The sequence below is a fragment of the Rhea pennata genome, chromosome 12, assembly GCF_028389875.1.
Source record: "Rhea pennata isolate bPtePen1 chromosome 12, bPtePen1.pri, whole genome shotgun sequence".
NCBI lineage: Eukaryota > Metazoa > Chordata > Aves > Rheiformes > Rheidae > Rhea > Rhea pennata.
The window spans coordinates 7,840,390-7,855,813 of record NC_084674.1 but is presented as its reverse complement, the minus strand read 5'-3'; the positions used below and the strand labels follow the sequence as shown (position 1 = coordinate 7,855,813).

General features: G+C 43.0%; 1 protein-coding gene across 17 annotated transcripts in view; it reads right to left on the bottom strand.

The window, feature by feature from the left end:
* MAGI1 (membrane associated guanylate kinase, WW and PDZ domain containing 1) overlaps positions 1–15,424 on the bottom strand; it is a 333,885-nt gene that overhangs the window by 87,441 nt on the left and 231,020 nt on the right. For all 17 annotated transcript variants that reach the window (XM_062585950.1, XM_062585942.1, XM_062585943.1 and 14 more), the window contains exon 3: positions 813–932. In XM_062585950.1, coding sequence (XP_062441934.1) covers positions 813–932 — 120 coding nt within the window. The remainder of the gene's footprint in view (positions 1–812; positions 933–15,424) is intronic.

The following is a 15,424-nucleotide window of genomic DNA, read 5'->3' as shown; positions in this document are numbered from 1 at the left end:
AGAGTGAAACCAAATTATACATTTAGCGTCTCCATGCAAACCCAGTTTGACATCACAATTGTCTGTAGTTGGGAATAAGCGCAAGGTTTAAAGGTGACCTCAGAAGGGAAGTTACAAGAAGTAGACAAAAAAAAAAAAAGTAAGAGTTTCAGGACTTCTTTTTATAGCCTAAAACCAAAACCACATCACAATCTTTTTTGTCCATACTTAATGATGACTTAATGATGACTTTTCAAAAACTATCAACTATTTGGGTGCAGTCTGGATTTTTTTAAAATATATTTCATGTTTCTTATGAAAGGCTGCAAGAATTAGGCTTTTTCAATTCCTCATAATTAAGACAAGATCCACGACACTTCTTGCAAATGGAAATATGATGTGCATGAACTGGACTGGAAGGACTTCCAAAATTGTAATATGATTCTTCTAACTGGCTTCTCAGAGAGATATATTTAAATGTTCTCAAGAAAGAAAAACATTCCAGAAGAAATTTTTAATTATAATGAGGTATAGACTGCAGGTTTAGTTACACAATGCATTTTCTTGGGAGGCAAAGCCACCTTTTCCTTGCTCTCCCCACAGTGATATTCCACTGCCCCCTAGTTGTATCAATGCTACTGTTTGCAAAGCTATGCTGTAAAAAAAAAGATCATTAAATGATCCAAGTTAGAAGTAATTATCCAAGGTGGGGGGGGAGCAAAGTCAGAAGCAGTGTGTCACGTAGCTGCATCATGAGACACAGTTGCATGATGAAGGATGAACACAGGGAAAATAAAGGGAAAAGAGAGACAGCAGGAGAAAGCAGTCCTTACCTTCATAAGTTCCTACTTCCAGAAGGGTCCCACTTCGCTCCAACTCCAGAAACTCCTGCACGGTCAGAAAGTTATAGTCCACACCAGGCACTTCTCCTTCTCTTGGAGGGCGAGTTGTGCCTGAAAGGAAAATCCAGCATCTTAATAAAGTTATTTTCTTATCAAGAGGTAGAAGGGACAATAAACCTAAAAAGATTATTCTAAAGATGTAATAGCATCTGTAAAACATAATTTGGTGAGTAACACAGAAAGCAATGTCAAAAGAGTGGGAGTTAGGAGGCCAACATAAAAAAAAAAAAAAAAAACACAACACATACATAGATCACAGTTTTAGCTGGCTTTATCTGTTGTTTCAGCCTACCACATTGTTTGGATATTCCCAAAAAGGCTCTCTTGCAAAGAGGTCTCTTGGATCGCATGCAGAAAGACAGCTGGAGGAATTCAGTGCCTGCCAGCAATTGCCTTCCCATCATTAGCACGGTCGCACTTCTATTTTAGTAAAATAGCACTATGTATTCTTAGATAAGACAATTTCTTTCTAGTTTCTATTATTTCTGTATCACTATCTCATCAACTGTTTTTTCACATCATAGACAAAGATCTTTCCTCCCTATTTTTTTCCCATTACCTAACCTGTATTTAACCTATTACTCCTCATCAGCATTAACAAGTACCACGAGACAGTTTTGATATACAACGTTACGCTGTTCACGTACATCCACTAAAGCCACAACCTACAAACTCTTCTCGTAGAAGTTCACCTATAAGTTTAATTCAGTTTAAGAAAAAGTCCTTCTTTCGCATCATAATTCAAACTGAACCTCTCTCTTCTGCTAATATTTGACAATTTAAATAGTGTCCATGGAGAACTGGGCTCTGGTCACTGCTACCCTGCCAGCTCTGAAACTCTTCTCCCTCCTGGCCAATTTATAGCCCTTTGGTGCACAGTGTAAGATGACTCGTTCCATGACTTTTTGCTGAGATGGCTTGGGCCACTGCATTTTAGGTCACTGAGCACAGCTTAATTGATTAGGATCAACTTCTGTTCAATAATCTTTATTTTCCATGACTTCAGAGGCTAGGAGATGGTTGAATTCTCTGCACCCAAGATTAAATATAGATGACAGACTTACAGGTAGTTCAGGAGACTGAACTTTAGAAGAAAGAGTAGCATCAGAGGGTTGGAGGAGTGCGAGTGCTGTGGCCACAACCTATCTGCCAGCTTTGGAATAACTTTAAAGATGTGGAGGCTATACCTAATATTTAATGAAGCATGGTTTTTCACTTCAGTGGGACTCTCAGGCCCCTAGGCAGTATCTCCTCAACACATACAATTTCTTAAACTCTCCATAAAAGGACTGAAGAAAGTATAAAGAAGTTGAGCTTCTGGAAACTAACTGAGAAGATTTCAGCTCTCAGAAGCTGTGAGGCATTAATTTACCATGCCTCCATCTGACAAATGTTTTTCTCAAGTACCAGGGAAGCGAAAAGTCTGCTTATGACCAGCTCACATGAGCGACTGCTCAAGAGGTCAGTCTCAAAAGTGAGACCCTTGTAATACCCTCACTAGATTTCCCCCATAGGCACCCACTTTCTCCAACATCCTCCGTGTCTTCTTCCAAAACAGGAATACTTTCTCTTTTATTATTAACGCTACAAACTCCTGTGCTTTTGCTCTCCATCTTTTTCTTGGATCTGTGCAAATGAGTGAAGGGAGGAGAAGCAGCAAAATGGAGATGGCAATAGATATCTATTAGCACAATTAGTCTTTGCTGTTTGAGAAGATTCACTTTTGCTTTCTTTGTATTCTTGGCTTCTTACAGTGAGAGTACAGCAACTTTCACTGGGTAGTTTGTAACAGAGGTCAGATACCTTTCACAGATCCAGACCAGAAAAATCCTGGGACTGCACTGTGTGCCCCTGGACCTGCATTTCCCTCTCAAGGAAGGCAGGGCCTGCTTGGCACACCAGGAGCACGCACGCACGCACCCAACAGCGTGACAAACACTCCCAGTCCACACTGCTGTGTGGGTTTGGGCTGCAACGACCATCATCGTGGCATCGGGGGGCTCTGCCACCCCTGTCAGCTTTCCCTAACCCCAGGGGAGGAAAGGAGGAAGAGGAATGACAAGCCCCTGCAACAAGTGTGCCCAAGGATGCGCTCCAGCCATCCCAAGCCTGCAGCACAGGAGAAGTGAGGATTAGAGTCTGTAGCGCTCCTCATCCAATGCACCTGCCAAACGTCACCCCGAGCCATTTGGCACGTGAGCCGAATCACAAAGACTGGGACATACTTCTTCTAATAACTGACAACACACGTGCCTGAGACACAAAGATTAGGGAACTTCAGGATTCATTTTACTTATCTTCTAAGGCTCTCTCCTTTTCTTTATCTGTATCTTCCCACAGAGAGTATTTATTAATCTTTTTTTTTTCCTTCTGAATTTTTATAGTGGTGAAACCACAGTCAGCGGTTTACTAGTGCTGGCTGCCTATTTGACATGACAATTATATCTCTGCCATAATTCCTCTGAGCCATTTTAATGGATCTATTTGTTTCATCTCAGTGTTCTTAATTTCCTGAATATGTTCAAGTCGAAAACTCGCAGATGTGCTTGCTATCAGCACGCTTGCCTGCAACGCACACTGAATACATTAGAAACGCCAAGCTGCGGCACAACGGAAAAACATTACATCACGGAGATAACATTTGTCACCTCACGTCGGTCTCCGGCAACGAACGGAGGAGAAATAAAAACAACGCTGGTTCGGATATCTTATCTGGGAGAAGGTGAAAAACCCAACAACTTTCCATGTTGTTGTCTAGAGCCAAGATTGCTTGCAGATGCTGAGGCTGTTATCCGGCCTCGCATCCGAGCGAGCGTTGCCGACCGCGTCTCGGAGAGGCAGGGGGAAGGGAGAAGCCGCCTCCGTTTTTCTTGCAGCAGAACGACAGGCTGCCGGCTGGACACACGCCTGGCAGATGGCATTTCAAAGAGTTTGCACGAACCATCTGGGATGTGTACAATGATTACAAACCACACTTACAACAAAGCCAGAAGGGCCATCTCGCCGGGGGGGCTGGGGGAGAGGGCGGCAGGAAAGAAAGGGCAAAAGAAAAGAAAAGCAAAGAGGCGCATAAGCAAACGCGGCTCCTTTTCTCAAGGACGGGATGCTAAAAATAAGCAGCATCCTCCAGCCCAAGCTCTTCCACAGCCTCAACCAACTGCCCAGCTACTGGGCAGCATGTGCACTCTGCCGGGCTGCACGCTACCGCTGGAGCGTTTTGCTGATAAACCTGGAAATGTAATTAAGTCTCCTGGCATTAATGTGATTTAATTACGTGTAACGCACAGCCTTTTCTCCCGCTCCCCACTTTAAAGTGCATTTCAGTATCCTTAGCCTGCAACGGCCTTCACTGAAGGAGAGGTCCACGGAGCTGGCTGTACACTTTATCAGAACTAATAGCAAATTATACCAGTGCTAATGGCAGAAATTAATTGAACACGATGAATTCTGTCGACAGCTCAAACAGTAGTTTTATATTCCATTAGAAAAGGGAAGCCAATTGTATTTGAATACGTTAACCTGCCTGCCATGTTTGCATAGAAATATTAAGTGGCATCAAATCTTATTGCCATTAGGTAGCAATTTAGCTAATTAATCTGAGCTATGTCCTACTGCGTGACTGGCTCAGAATTGCAAATCTACAACAAGAAGGAACAGGAGGAGAAACCGAGCGGTTACTGACCCCTTCTTCATGTGGTTGGCAAACTTCCCCTATATTTGGTCCAAGTGTCCTCCAATATATAAAACTAGTTAGAGAGATTAAATTCACACTGCAATTGCTCAAATCTCCTGCAGTCTAGGAGGTGTAGGGGGGAAAGCAAGCTACCCGTTAGCACATCAAGTTCTTGGTCCAAGGAGGTAAAGCTATGGAGAACGTGGGTGGCCGGATGCCGGATGAATCACCCTCCCTCCAGCCCAGGGGCCCAGCTCTCGCTTTGGCTTCCCACCCATGTTAGATGCATCCTGGTGGATTCAGGCACTACTGATGCTCTAGGCACGGAGAAGGGATCTCAGCATGGGCTGGAGAGCCCACCCGGGAAACAGCAGAGACACGGCAGTATCTACCCAAGCACAGCCCGCTGCTGTACTTAAGCTACCTAAACTAAAGCTTGTCATCTACACCTAGAACAGCTGGACTGTTGCTCAGACATACCAGTGCCTGTCAACTATTCCTCTGAATAATATAAGTGTCCATTTAAAAGAAAAATAACTACGGCTGTTTTGCTGCCTATCAACCATGCTGACAATTATCCAACGTGAGCTTCAATTATAGTATGGCCAGATTGTTAATACGTGTTTCAAGGGCTGTTTATCTCCTTATCAATCTACCAGGGCCTCATATTAAGCTGTTAATAACTACTGATGCCCTGCTGCTACATTAATCAGAATCTTGCTTATTGTAACCTAAGAATAAGACTTCAAAGGGGCCACAGTCACTTCAATTACTTTCTTGTTAAAAGAAAAAGCAGTTCTTGAGTAGTAATTCTTTCACCATGCACCTGAACAGCCTCTAGCAAGTCATTTAGGACTTGACTTCTTGAATGCACGACACCTCCAGCTCCGATTTGCAAAGCTATAATTTCTGCAAACTCCTTATGCAGTTCCACTGGCTGGCTACGATAATACGGTGAGCCACCAAAACGCAGCTAATCAAACTGCAAGTCATTTGCAGAAAACTGTTTCTCATCTCCACTGTCTGGCTTCTCCCAAAACAGCAGATAATTTGGGATTTTCACATGCAGTCTACCGTTACGGATGGTATAATGGTATTTTCTATGCACTTTTATCACCGGTAGTTACCACAGGTGAATGGAACTGTAGTAAATAAGGTTTTAATGAGAAATGCGCACGGATACTATTGATTCAAGATGCAAAGCCAAGGGCTGTTGCAGGGGGTCGAAAAGAGGCTGCTTGCAGGCTGCTTCAGGGAAGGATGCTGTCATTGCTTGAGTTCTTGAAGGCTGATTTTGTTCATTCAACAAAGAAAAAAAAAAGAAAAAACACCAAGGCACGAATGTATAAAAGCAAGCAGCCTCTCTTCCCTCTGCACAGTGTTTAGAGGTCACCCTCTTCCCTCTTGTCTCAGGATACTTTGGAAAGCCTACTCTCGCTCTCCAGCATCTGCCACCTACCATGCCAGATAACGAGAAGACAGGACAAACTGCAGATCTAGTGGCCCCTGGAGAAGGGAAAAGGCAGCGACAACCAGTTTGGTCTCCAGAAGGGGCAACCTGATTAGCAGCCAGGCTTAAGCCAGAACCTACCTGCAGCACAATATCAGAAAGAGCCTTAGTTACATCCACAAAAAACAAAGTGCAACCTATCTGCCAGAAAACATTGTCTTCTTGACGTCAGAAGTTATCCAAATTAAGGCTGCTAGTATTTTTTTCCAATAGCAGTGGAAGAAATTGCCTTTTGACACTGTTGTGCTATCCATTACATGACAGTCTTGTCCTCATTTAGCTATGGTGGGTGGAGGCTGCAACTCATAGGTGCAATTCCATGAAAATATGAACATTTCAGAGAGACCCGATCTGTTGCAAATCAAACATGCTCAAGTTATACATATTATTTTCCCCTGAAACTCCTAGCTCTGAAGACTCATTCTGAGATTTTAAACGTCATCCGTCCCCTCTCTAGCCTATGCCTCGATACCAACAAGCCGCAAGGACGCAGCAAGTACCGAAGCATCTCAGTGGCAGAGCAGACATTCAGTCTGAAGGCGAATGTGGCCTGTCGCCAGAAATTAATTCACAGCTCTGCTAATGTGCAAAAACAGGCTCTTCCTAGCAATACAGACAGCTGCAATACAAAAAAACAGTATTTCCATCACTGTGGTCATCAGGAACAACTGACTAAATCCAGAAAACCGCTGACCAAGACAAACCTATCCTTCCACAGATGCATTTTGGAGAGCAAGGCGTTAGGTGGCTGTGCCCTGGAACGATTTCCTTTATGTAAGGGCAGACGGGTTGGTGCAAAGCACTCGGTATCGGCTCTGTTTGGCTCCCTGCAGACTCCATGTCCTGGAGGGGACCCGAGCTGCATCTGTCATGGGAGCTTCAGAGATTCCCCACCACCAACTCCTCGTCGTGGGAAAAGCCACCGCCTCCTTCTGCCACACTGCATCCGCCTGCGTCGCTCCCGTCTCCTCTCTCGGGGAAGCGCCGCCTGCGCGGATCCTCCCTTGCAAAATGATTCAGCTGTGGCAGTGGCTCCGAGTTTCTACAACCCCAAGGCACCGAGCTATTTTTGTCCCTTTTAATCTATTTTGGGCATTCCCGTGGCCTTCGCTGCTGCCGAATAAGAAGGCTCGTGGTCTGTAACACATTTCTCCTCGCGATGATTGGAGGAGGTAGGAAGGGCAGTCATCTCTGCTGTAGAGCGCCGGGCACACGGATCAGCTGGGCACAGGCTTGCAAAGGAATTTGGGAGCCTAATTCCAGAGAAATCAATGGGATTTAGGAAACGCTGCAGTTCAGCACCAGGGGGTAATAGATTAAAAGAGACTAAAATAACTTGCAGCCTCAAGGGTCTGCAAGCTCATTTGTACGTAGGGAAACACCATGCCACGGCTACGTAAAGCCATGTGGACTGCAATATAGATTTAAAGAAATTGATAATTACCCAATGACTAGAAGAGAGCAAGGGTACCAAAACTACTACACTCCCCAAGGAAGTCACTTTAAGCCCCCGTTTAAGGATCTGTGCCAAATATTCCACCTACAGCAGGGCCTCCCTTGCCTGGCAACATACCACTAACTATATCCCTGCGGTGTGATTGCTCCTATGTGGTTACCCAGGATTTGTTTGCCTTTTCCTACAAACAGGAGAAGAATATGCTGGCCTAAGACAAAACATAAGCAATAAACCTTCTTGTGTTAGCAACAGTAAAAGCCAGCTTTCTGGATCCCTCTCTTTGAGCAATTCCTCTTACCTCACCAGACACCTGCAGCAAAATCCCTCTCATTTCCTACGAGATGGGGCACCCGTGAAGAAGATTAGACTTTGCGAACTAATGAGTTTGCTATTAATGTCATTCATGGAGTCCAACAGCATGACATCCACTAATTTAAACTGTGAACTACCAGTGAAAAGGAAAACTATATACCTACTTGGTGAGACGACCTTAGCCGTAACTATGCAGTTTTATTCCTGCTAATATATGGATTAGTGTAATAAAGTATAATTTGGTAAATCAATAAAGCCATAGTAATGAGATCGTACAGTAATGTTCTGCTTTTAAATATTGGCACAGAAATGAAGCAAAATTGCAATTTGTGGAAGTGTCTGTGTGACTTATGGGAAGTGAAATTAGCTGAAAGTGAATTAACAGGGTGATTATATCCTTGCATTTGTACTTCAGTTTCTCTCATGTATACATTTTTACAAGTTTAGATAACGCTGCAGCCATAACACATGGTTACTTCAAGAAGATTTTCTTTAGGTAAAAATTACTGCCGTTCTGCCTTTTAGTCAACACTTGGTCTTTGGGAAAGAAAAGAGGCCAAGACTGCAGCTGAGGCTGGGTGCACTGTAAACTCCTGCAAGAAGCATCACCACACCACAAAAAACACAATACAAAATGCATCAGGTAAGCCAGTTTTCTGTGAGTACTGAACATTTTCTGTAAGTGCCTGCTGTGGGAAACTGCCTGTTTCCTATAACAGTTCCACCATACACACTGACACAAATACTGGAAGGAAACACCTCTTCCTTCACCTTAAAACTTGAATAATAAAAATTACTCGTCTCCCCAAACAAGATATCGTATTATGCATCTTATTCCAGGACTTCAGATTTGTCCTATGAACAGATACTGTAATTAAACTCATACTAGATTATCTAGCACAGACCAGACACCTGCAATTTATCAATCCAGATTATTCAAGAACAATGTTAGCTTCTGATGCCTGCACACATACGGGCACATATATCCACAAAAGGTATATTTCGTACTTTAAAGCTATAGCAATAAATAAGAGATTGTTTGATGTCTAATAGCTCAGCTGCTTCAACAAAGATTACTTACCTTCTGCGCTGTTTGTCTTCGAAGGCTGTTTGTGCTGCCGAGATAAGTGCAACACAGCGTGGGTCAATCCCAGTTGGGTGTGATATAAAACTCTTTCTCTTGACTTTAATTGCCCTTCTAGTAGGCCTCTAATTTGCAGTTAAAAGTCTTAATAAAACAGCTCACCTAACAGCATGCACCTAAAACTCAATCAGTTCATTAGTTTAATCTCTGTAAAATTCCACCATAGAAAGAAGGTGTCTCATAAAACCCGCACATTTATCTCGGAGGCATTGCCTGCAGTCTGTTCCAGTGACCTCATCTGCTCTGAGCAGGAGAGAGAGACTGAAAGGTTTCTGGTGGCCTTTTTCTTTCTTCCCCCCCCCCTCCTGTTTTTTAAACAAAGCATTCCATCACACCTCCATGGGATCTCAGTATAGTTATTTGAAAGTCTACTGACTGAGCAACGTACACAAAAGATGCCTTCTCCACAGTACGCTTGGGCCGTGAAATGCTATAAATGTAACAGACTTCCAACAGGGAGAACCTCTGCACACTGTCAGAAAACCACCCATCTCCAGTGCCATTTCATTTTTTGGCAAGACAGAAGCCTACCCACTCACCAATCCCTGGTTCGATGGGTCACCTTCCCAGACAAACCCTCCTCGACTCATGCTTAGTAGTTTTTCGGATCCCTGTTCGACAATGACCAACAAATGGAAGAGTAGCGGACACAGCAAGAAGCATGAAGATTACAGAAACACGCACTAACGCTGCCATATGGACTCGCTCACCATGAAACTCAAGGAAAGGGCTAGAAGAGACAGCAAATCTACCCAGCAATACACCCGCTTAGGCAATATTCCCTACAGATCCCGTTCCTAAATTCTACCTGTTCTTAGCTGCTACCGATTTCTATTTCCTCCTCCATCCCGGTTGCTCTGCATGCACAGCATGCATTATTTCTTCCTGATTGCTAACACTTTAGCTGGTTGAAAATATTCTGTTTCGCTTTCTGTAATGTTGTGATTAAGTAACTGCTTAGGATGCTGAAAAAATGCCAAGCACTTGGGAGTTGATTGGTGTTTGAGTTTAGGATTCATCCCTATTGATAATTGGAAGCGTTAAAGTGTAAAAGAAAACAAATACATTATTTCTAATTCTTTTTTTTAACCTCACTGAAATAAAAACTAATAGAATCTATTATTATTTACAGTTCCCCTGCTTTAGATTCAACACCACCAGCTCTAACCCAGAGAAAACTTATTAATCTTTATAGTTTCGTAAGTGCAATAAAACACTAAAGCAAACCCAAGTTACATTTTCCTCACTTTTAATTAAAGCATTCTCTGATACAGGAAGCCTCCTGGCTAGCTGGCACATAATTCTGCACTTTTGCAGCCCAGAGCTAACTGTCACGCTATAACACATATCAGCTTCTCCAATTGTTTCAGTGTTTTTTCAGTTGTACACAAATAACAAAAGCCCTGACTCCCAATCTTGCAATCACATACGAATTGCACAGGATAAGCAGCCCTGGAGTGCTTTACGCTGCCTTTCTGCAGCCAAGCACCACCCCTGTAAAATACTCCTGAGCTTAAACTGGGGACACTGACATCGCTTTTGGATTAAATGGTCTTTGCTTCATTTCATCTGATTACTTCTAGTTATACCTTCTCTCTAGTTAAATGTCTCTTTGTAGGCATTTATAGCTTTGCCTTCACATAAAACAATCATTCCATCCCATTACATCCTTCAACATTTTATTATCCTCTTCCAAATTATTTTCTGCAAGTCCCTCAATTTTATGTGCAATTTTAAACTCATCTGCTGGTTTCCCAATGCCCTCTTAGTATTGAATGGCCAACAGAGAGCACGGGATGCCAGGCGGTGCTGCATCAAAGACAGCTCCAGCTTTCTTACAGGGAAAAATTACAGAGCATCTTAAGACCCCACAGCAGCTGGTTTGAATCCAACATAAACAAACAGTACACAAAAAAAATTATCACAGGGCAACAGTCTGGCAGCTCCAACAAAATGAGCTGTTGCTTGTCTCGCATCCAATTCCTGACAAGCAAAAAACCACCACCAGGTTTTAGCTCATACCTGTGGCAGCATCTCACAGAGGATAATGAAGTAATCCTCAAAACACAATTACTTTCTCGGCTTAGACATGGTTGGTGTAGGACATTGTGATTTGGGGTGCTGAGAAGACCGTTTGCCCAGAAATCTGCTTTCTCATGCAACAAAATCAGTGCATTCCTGGGAAAATGCATGACTGAAAGTGCAAAATCAGATACAGGCTTTAGAAAAATGCAAAGATGAGATGCTCTTAGAAGTACCTGTAAGTTATTGGATTTAGAGGAGAGGCAAGTGGTTATCAGTGAAATATAAAGCTTTTCTTCAGGACGGGGATGTCACATAGCAGATAAGACCTTATCAAAAAATAACATTTAAACCTCAACTTTGGCACTTATTTTCAAAGTGTGAAGCACTTCTTCGAGAGCTGGGTCTCACCCTTCAGATGCCTGGTGCAGGTGAACCACCTCTGGTCACACTTGCTACAGACCACCCAACTATTTTAAAGCCTAAAAACACCCCAGAAGCTTCAAACACCACTTTCCACAGTTCATGTTAGACATAAACTCAAGTTTTCCAAGAAAGTAGTCTTGCGGCCATAAACCTTTTGTGGATCAGAGACCTTTTGTGCGTCTCAGTTGAGGTCCCGGATTACGGGCATCTGTTGCTCTATGGGCAGACCCCTTCCAGATGCAGTCATGACTGTGGCCGGGCCAGTGGACCTGAGCCTGGTGCCACCACGCAGCACCTGCCCTTGCTGGCCTGGGGCTGTCAGACATCCTTGCAGGCCTATGTCGACACATCAGCAGTGGAGAGCAGCATGTTTTCTTCACATTTACTTTTCTGAAGGTGCTAACCATGGGCAGAGTAACACAGCAGACCAAAAGGGTAGTAATATCTTACCTGATTTCAAGTAAACTAAGCAGATGCTGTGAACCAGAGCCTTGATAACCAGACTGGCAGTTCATAAAAACTCATAAATCTGTTAGAGTTTAAATTCCAAGCACGATGACCCACAGACGGGTGCTTAGATGAAGTCAGCAATGAAACACAGCAATAAAGCTCAGCAACTCAAGAGCATGATTGGAGCTGTGTTATTTTGTGACAATGGAACAAATTTTTAAATAAGCGTTTCTCTTACCTCCAAGGAAATGTCGCATAAAAGCAAAAGAGAACCTAGAAGGGAAACCCTGCAAATCGTACAGCTACATGATGAGGGTGAGCAGAGCCCAACAAATGTGGCATGACTTAATCACAGTCATTTTAAAATAAAAACAACCTCCCCAGTCTTCTGATATCCATCACAAAATTGCAGCATGCCTTCAGTAGAGTGGGAAAACGAAATCACGTCCACTTTCCAGAGCAGTACTGAGACCCAGAGAGACCGAGTCCCAGGATCACGAGGAAGCCAAAGAGCAGAAGGTCACTTGTTTCCCCTAATTTACAGTCATTGGGCAAGGTTTTGGGGCTAACAGCATCATGTGCTTTGCTGTGAAAAAACGTGAAACTCTTCAGCGATGGACTCAGAGGGAGCTGCTGACTCGATATTTAGGCGTAGCGGCAAGAGCTGTTTATGTATACACACTGACAAGCAGCAGACGACATCCGGAGCAAAACACACAGGCGAAGTCCTCTCTCGAGGCAACGCAGAAGATCCAAAGCAGCTAAAGCACGTTCCCACAGTAGTCGCGCGGTAAAGTAAATGAGAGCTCTGTGCCACTACCATCCGTTACCCCATATATTTTTAGTAATTCTAAGATTAATAAGTGAAAAGAGCCAATGAAACAGTATTACAAAGAAACACGCACCCATTTGACATATGGCCACTCGCTCCTTTCGGGTCACTTCATACTTCAACAGAAAATTAAAGTATGAAACATTCACTACAGCATTTTTCTTAACACTATTGCCATTCATTTAAGTTATCCTTTATACTTTCTAGATGAATGAATCATATTAATTATTATTTTTCACTCTGTTAGGTCAAATTAGGCTGCTTCCAGAGGTGAAGGGGAAAAAGCAATTATTAATGCTTCCAAATAGCCACTTGGAGAAAAAAGAAAGGTGGGGGAAAACTTTGCTGAGAGTCATGGAACGGTACTTTGTCTATATTCCACCAATGGCATGTTTTCATCTTCTTGTTCTAGCTCTGTTTCAACAACAAGGATTTCATTTGGGATAGGTCAAGACTGTAAGTTAAGTATATTTGGAAATCACAGCTCCAAGATATACTTCAAAATACATAAGTCGCCATTGAAAGTCATGTTTCCTTGGAGCCGCCAGCTCCACAAGGTTGTAAGCGTGAGCTGCAGCTCAGAGATTCACCTCTCTTCTACCTTCATCAATTCTTCCCAGCCCTCCATTTGAATAACAATCATGTGGCCTCCGAGAGTTGACTGAAGTTGATTTCCTGGATCATTTTGCTCAATGGGAATCTCATTTATTATTTAAAATAACAGAAACTTGACCTTCCTTTGAGACTTTTACAGAAATTCAGACTGGATGTGAATCTGTCCAACCTGCATAATGCAAGTCAATTCCTCCCAGAGTAAAGCAGCAATTCAAAGCAAACCCGGCTGGCAGAACTGAACCTTTTGTGCATAATTAATGCAGCAATTGATCAACAAAAGCTTGGATTCAGAATTTTTCTGCAGGATAAATGCACAAGGATGAACTTGCCTACTTTTAAAGAGTCTAACTTTGAGACAGCTTTGTTGATTAACGAAAACCTCTTGCTACACCACAAACCTAAACAGACACCATGCACACCAGTGTCATTTGGCAGAAATGGTTCACAGTGAATGCTGCTAGTTGTGACTCTTGCTTCTCACATACCAAGATACAGTGTCCCTCAAGAACAAATAAGTGCCTTTCTGATCTATTCCCCACTCATTACATTTACGTAATTCCCACTAGCATCAATGGGAGTTACGCACCTGGCCAGGAGAAGACACCAATTAAAGCTCAAGTACTGAAAATATCTATAGACTCTTTAAGGTATTATTTCACGGCCTTTAACTTAAAATCCTCATCTATTTGGAGACCGTGAGTACAGAGTTACCACCGTACATGAATTTGCAGAGGAGAAGAATGAGTTAATTTGGACTAGTATAGATACGAAAGAGGTTGCAATGGTCATATCATCACTATAATTGGGTTTATGAAACAGCTCATTCTCAGTCATGCATTCTTGTCCCTTTTCCCAGACCTAACTGCAGTGTAAAGGAAGGTTAGTTAAGAAGTTTATTTTGTACAGACTATATTATAGACACAGCTCAATTGCTTCACGGACAGGCTGGTGGGGCATGTCTACTTTATGACGTTCTATTTTCCCATATGCTGTTCCCATACCAAGGACATCAGATCCCTTGGGTGATACCTAGATATCTAGGTAAAAAACAGATTTTCAGATGCTCCCCTCTATTATGGACACTTGTACGCAGATTTTTAAGGGAGTTCAGCATCCAAAAATGCATGCTTAGAGGAGGACTGGCTCTGCAGTAGCAAGTAGTTGTGGTATCTTCAACAGCCCTAATCCATCTACTTTGTTGATGCCCTCTAAAATTAGGCTGTCTGTGGGGCTAGGGGAGATCAGAAGTTACTGCAAGAGAAAACAGTGGCTGTTTTGAAGGTTGTCCCAGGACCATCCATAGCATCAGCAGCCCCAGCATCCAGCACAGCTCTCTAAAAAAGCTCGTTCCTTCCCTCCCTAAAGATCAAGCCAGACCTTCATAAAAAAAGATAGCCTTAAAAATAATTCTGTGACATTCAAGGCATGAGTTATTTTAGGGGTTATGCTCTTTTCTTTCTGCTTTTATTATTTTCAGAGTAACAGCTTCCCCAGTCTCTATCAACAAAAAATCATGTTGTGGAGCAAATGGATGGTAATGGGTGGTGCACCCAAGGCACGTACCACCAATGTTCCAGGTAAGCATCAGTTGAGAGTCCCTGCTGGCAACTACCTCTGAGTCCAGTAGTCAATCTCTTCGAAAGCACAAAGAGACAGAAAAGTGACCCTCCTTATCAGATCACTCAAGGGTGATACCTAGGCATACTCACTCTTGCCTTGAGGCATAGGGATGGACTAAATGATCTCTTTCAGGGTCTTCTCTGTAAGTCTGCAAATCACAGGAGCTGGCAACACTGTAATCACATAGGAGATGTTTCAGGAGGGCAGAGTTGTTCTAAATTATGTCAGAGTTACAGTGTGCTAGTAGAATAGGACTGTTTTCTTCTTTAATGCGTGGAAGCTGACTCATTCATCTCTTTAGAGCGTCTCTCTCTTAAAAGGAGTTTTAACAAAGGGCACATCTACACTGCAGTCACTCGAGGACAAAGCTCGGTAGCCAAGTATTTACAAATTTGTTAGCAGAAGTGCTGCAGCTTGCCAAGGGCAAGGAGACCATGCAGCTAGGTTATGAGCAACACAAGCACAAATCTAGCCAAGGATCTT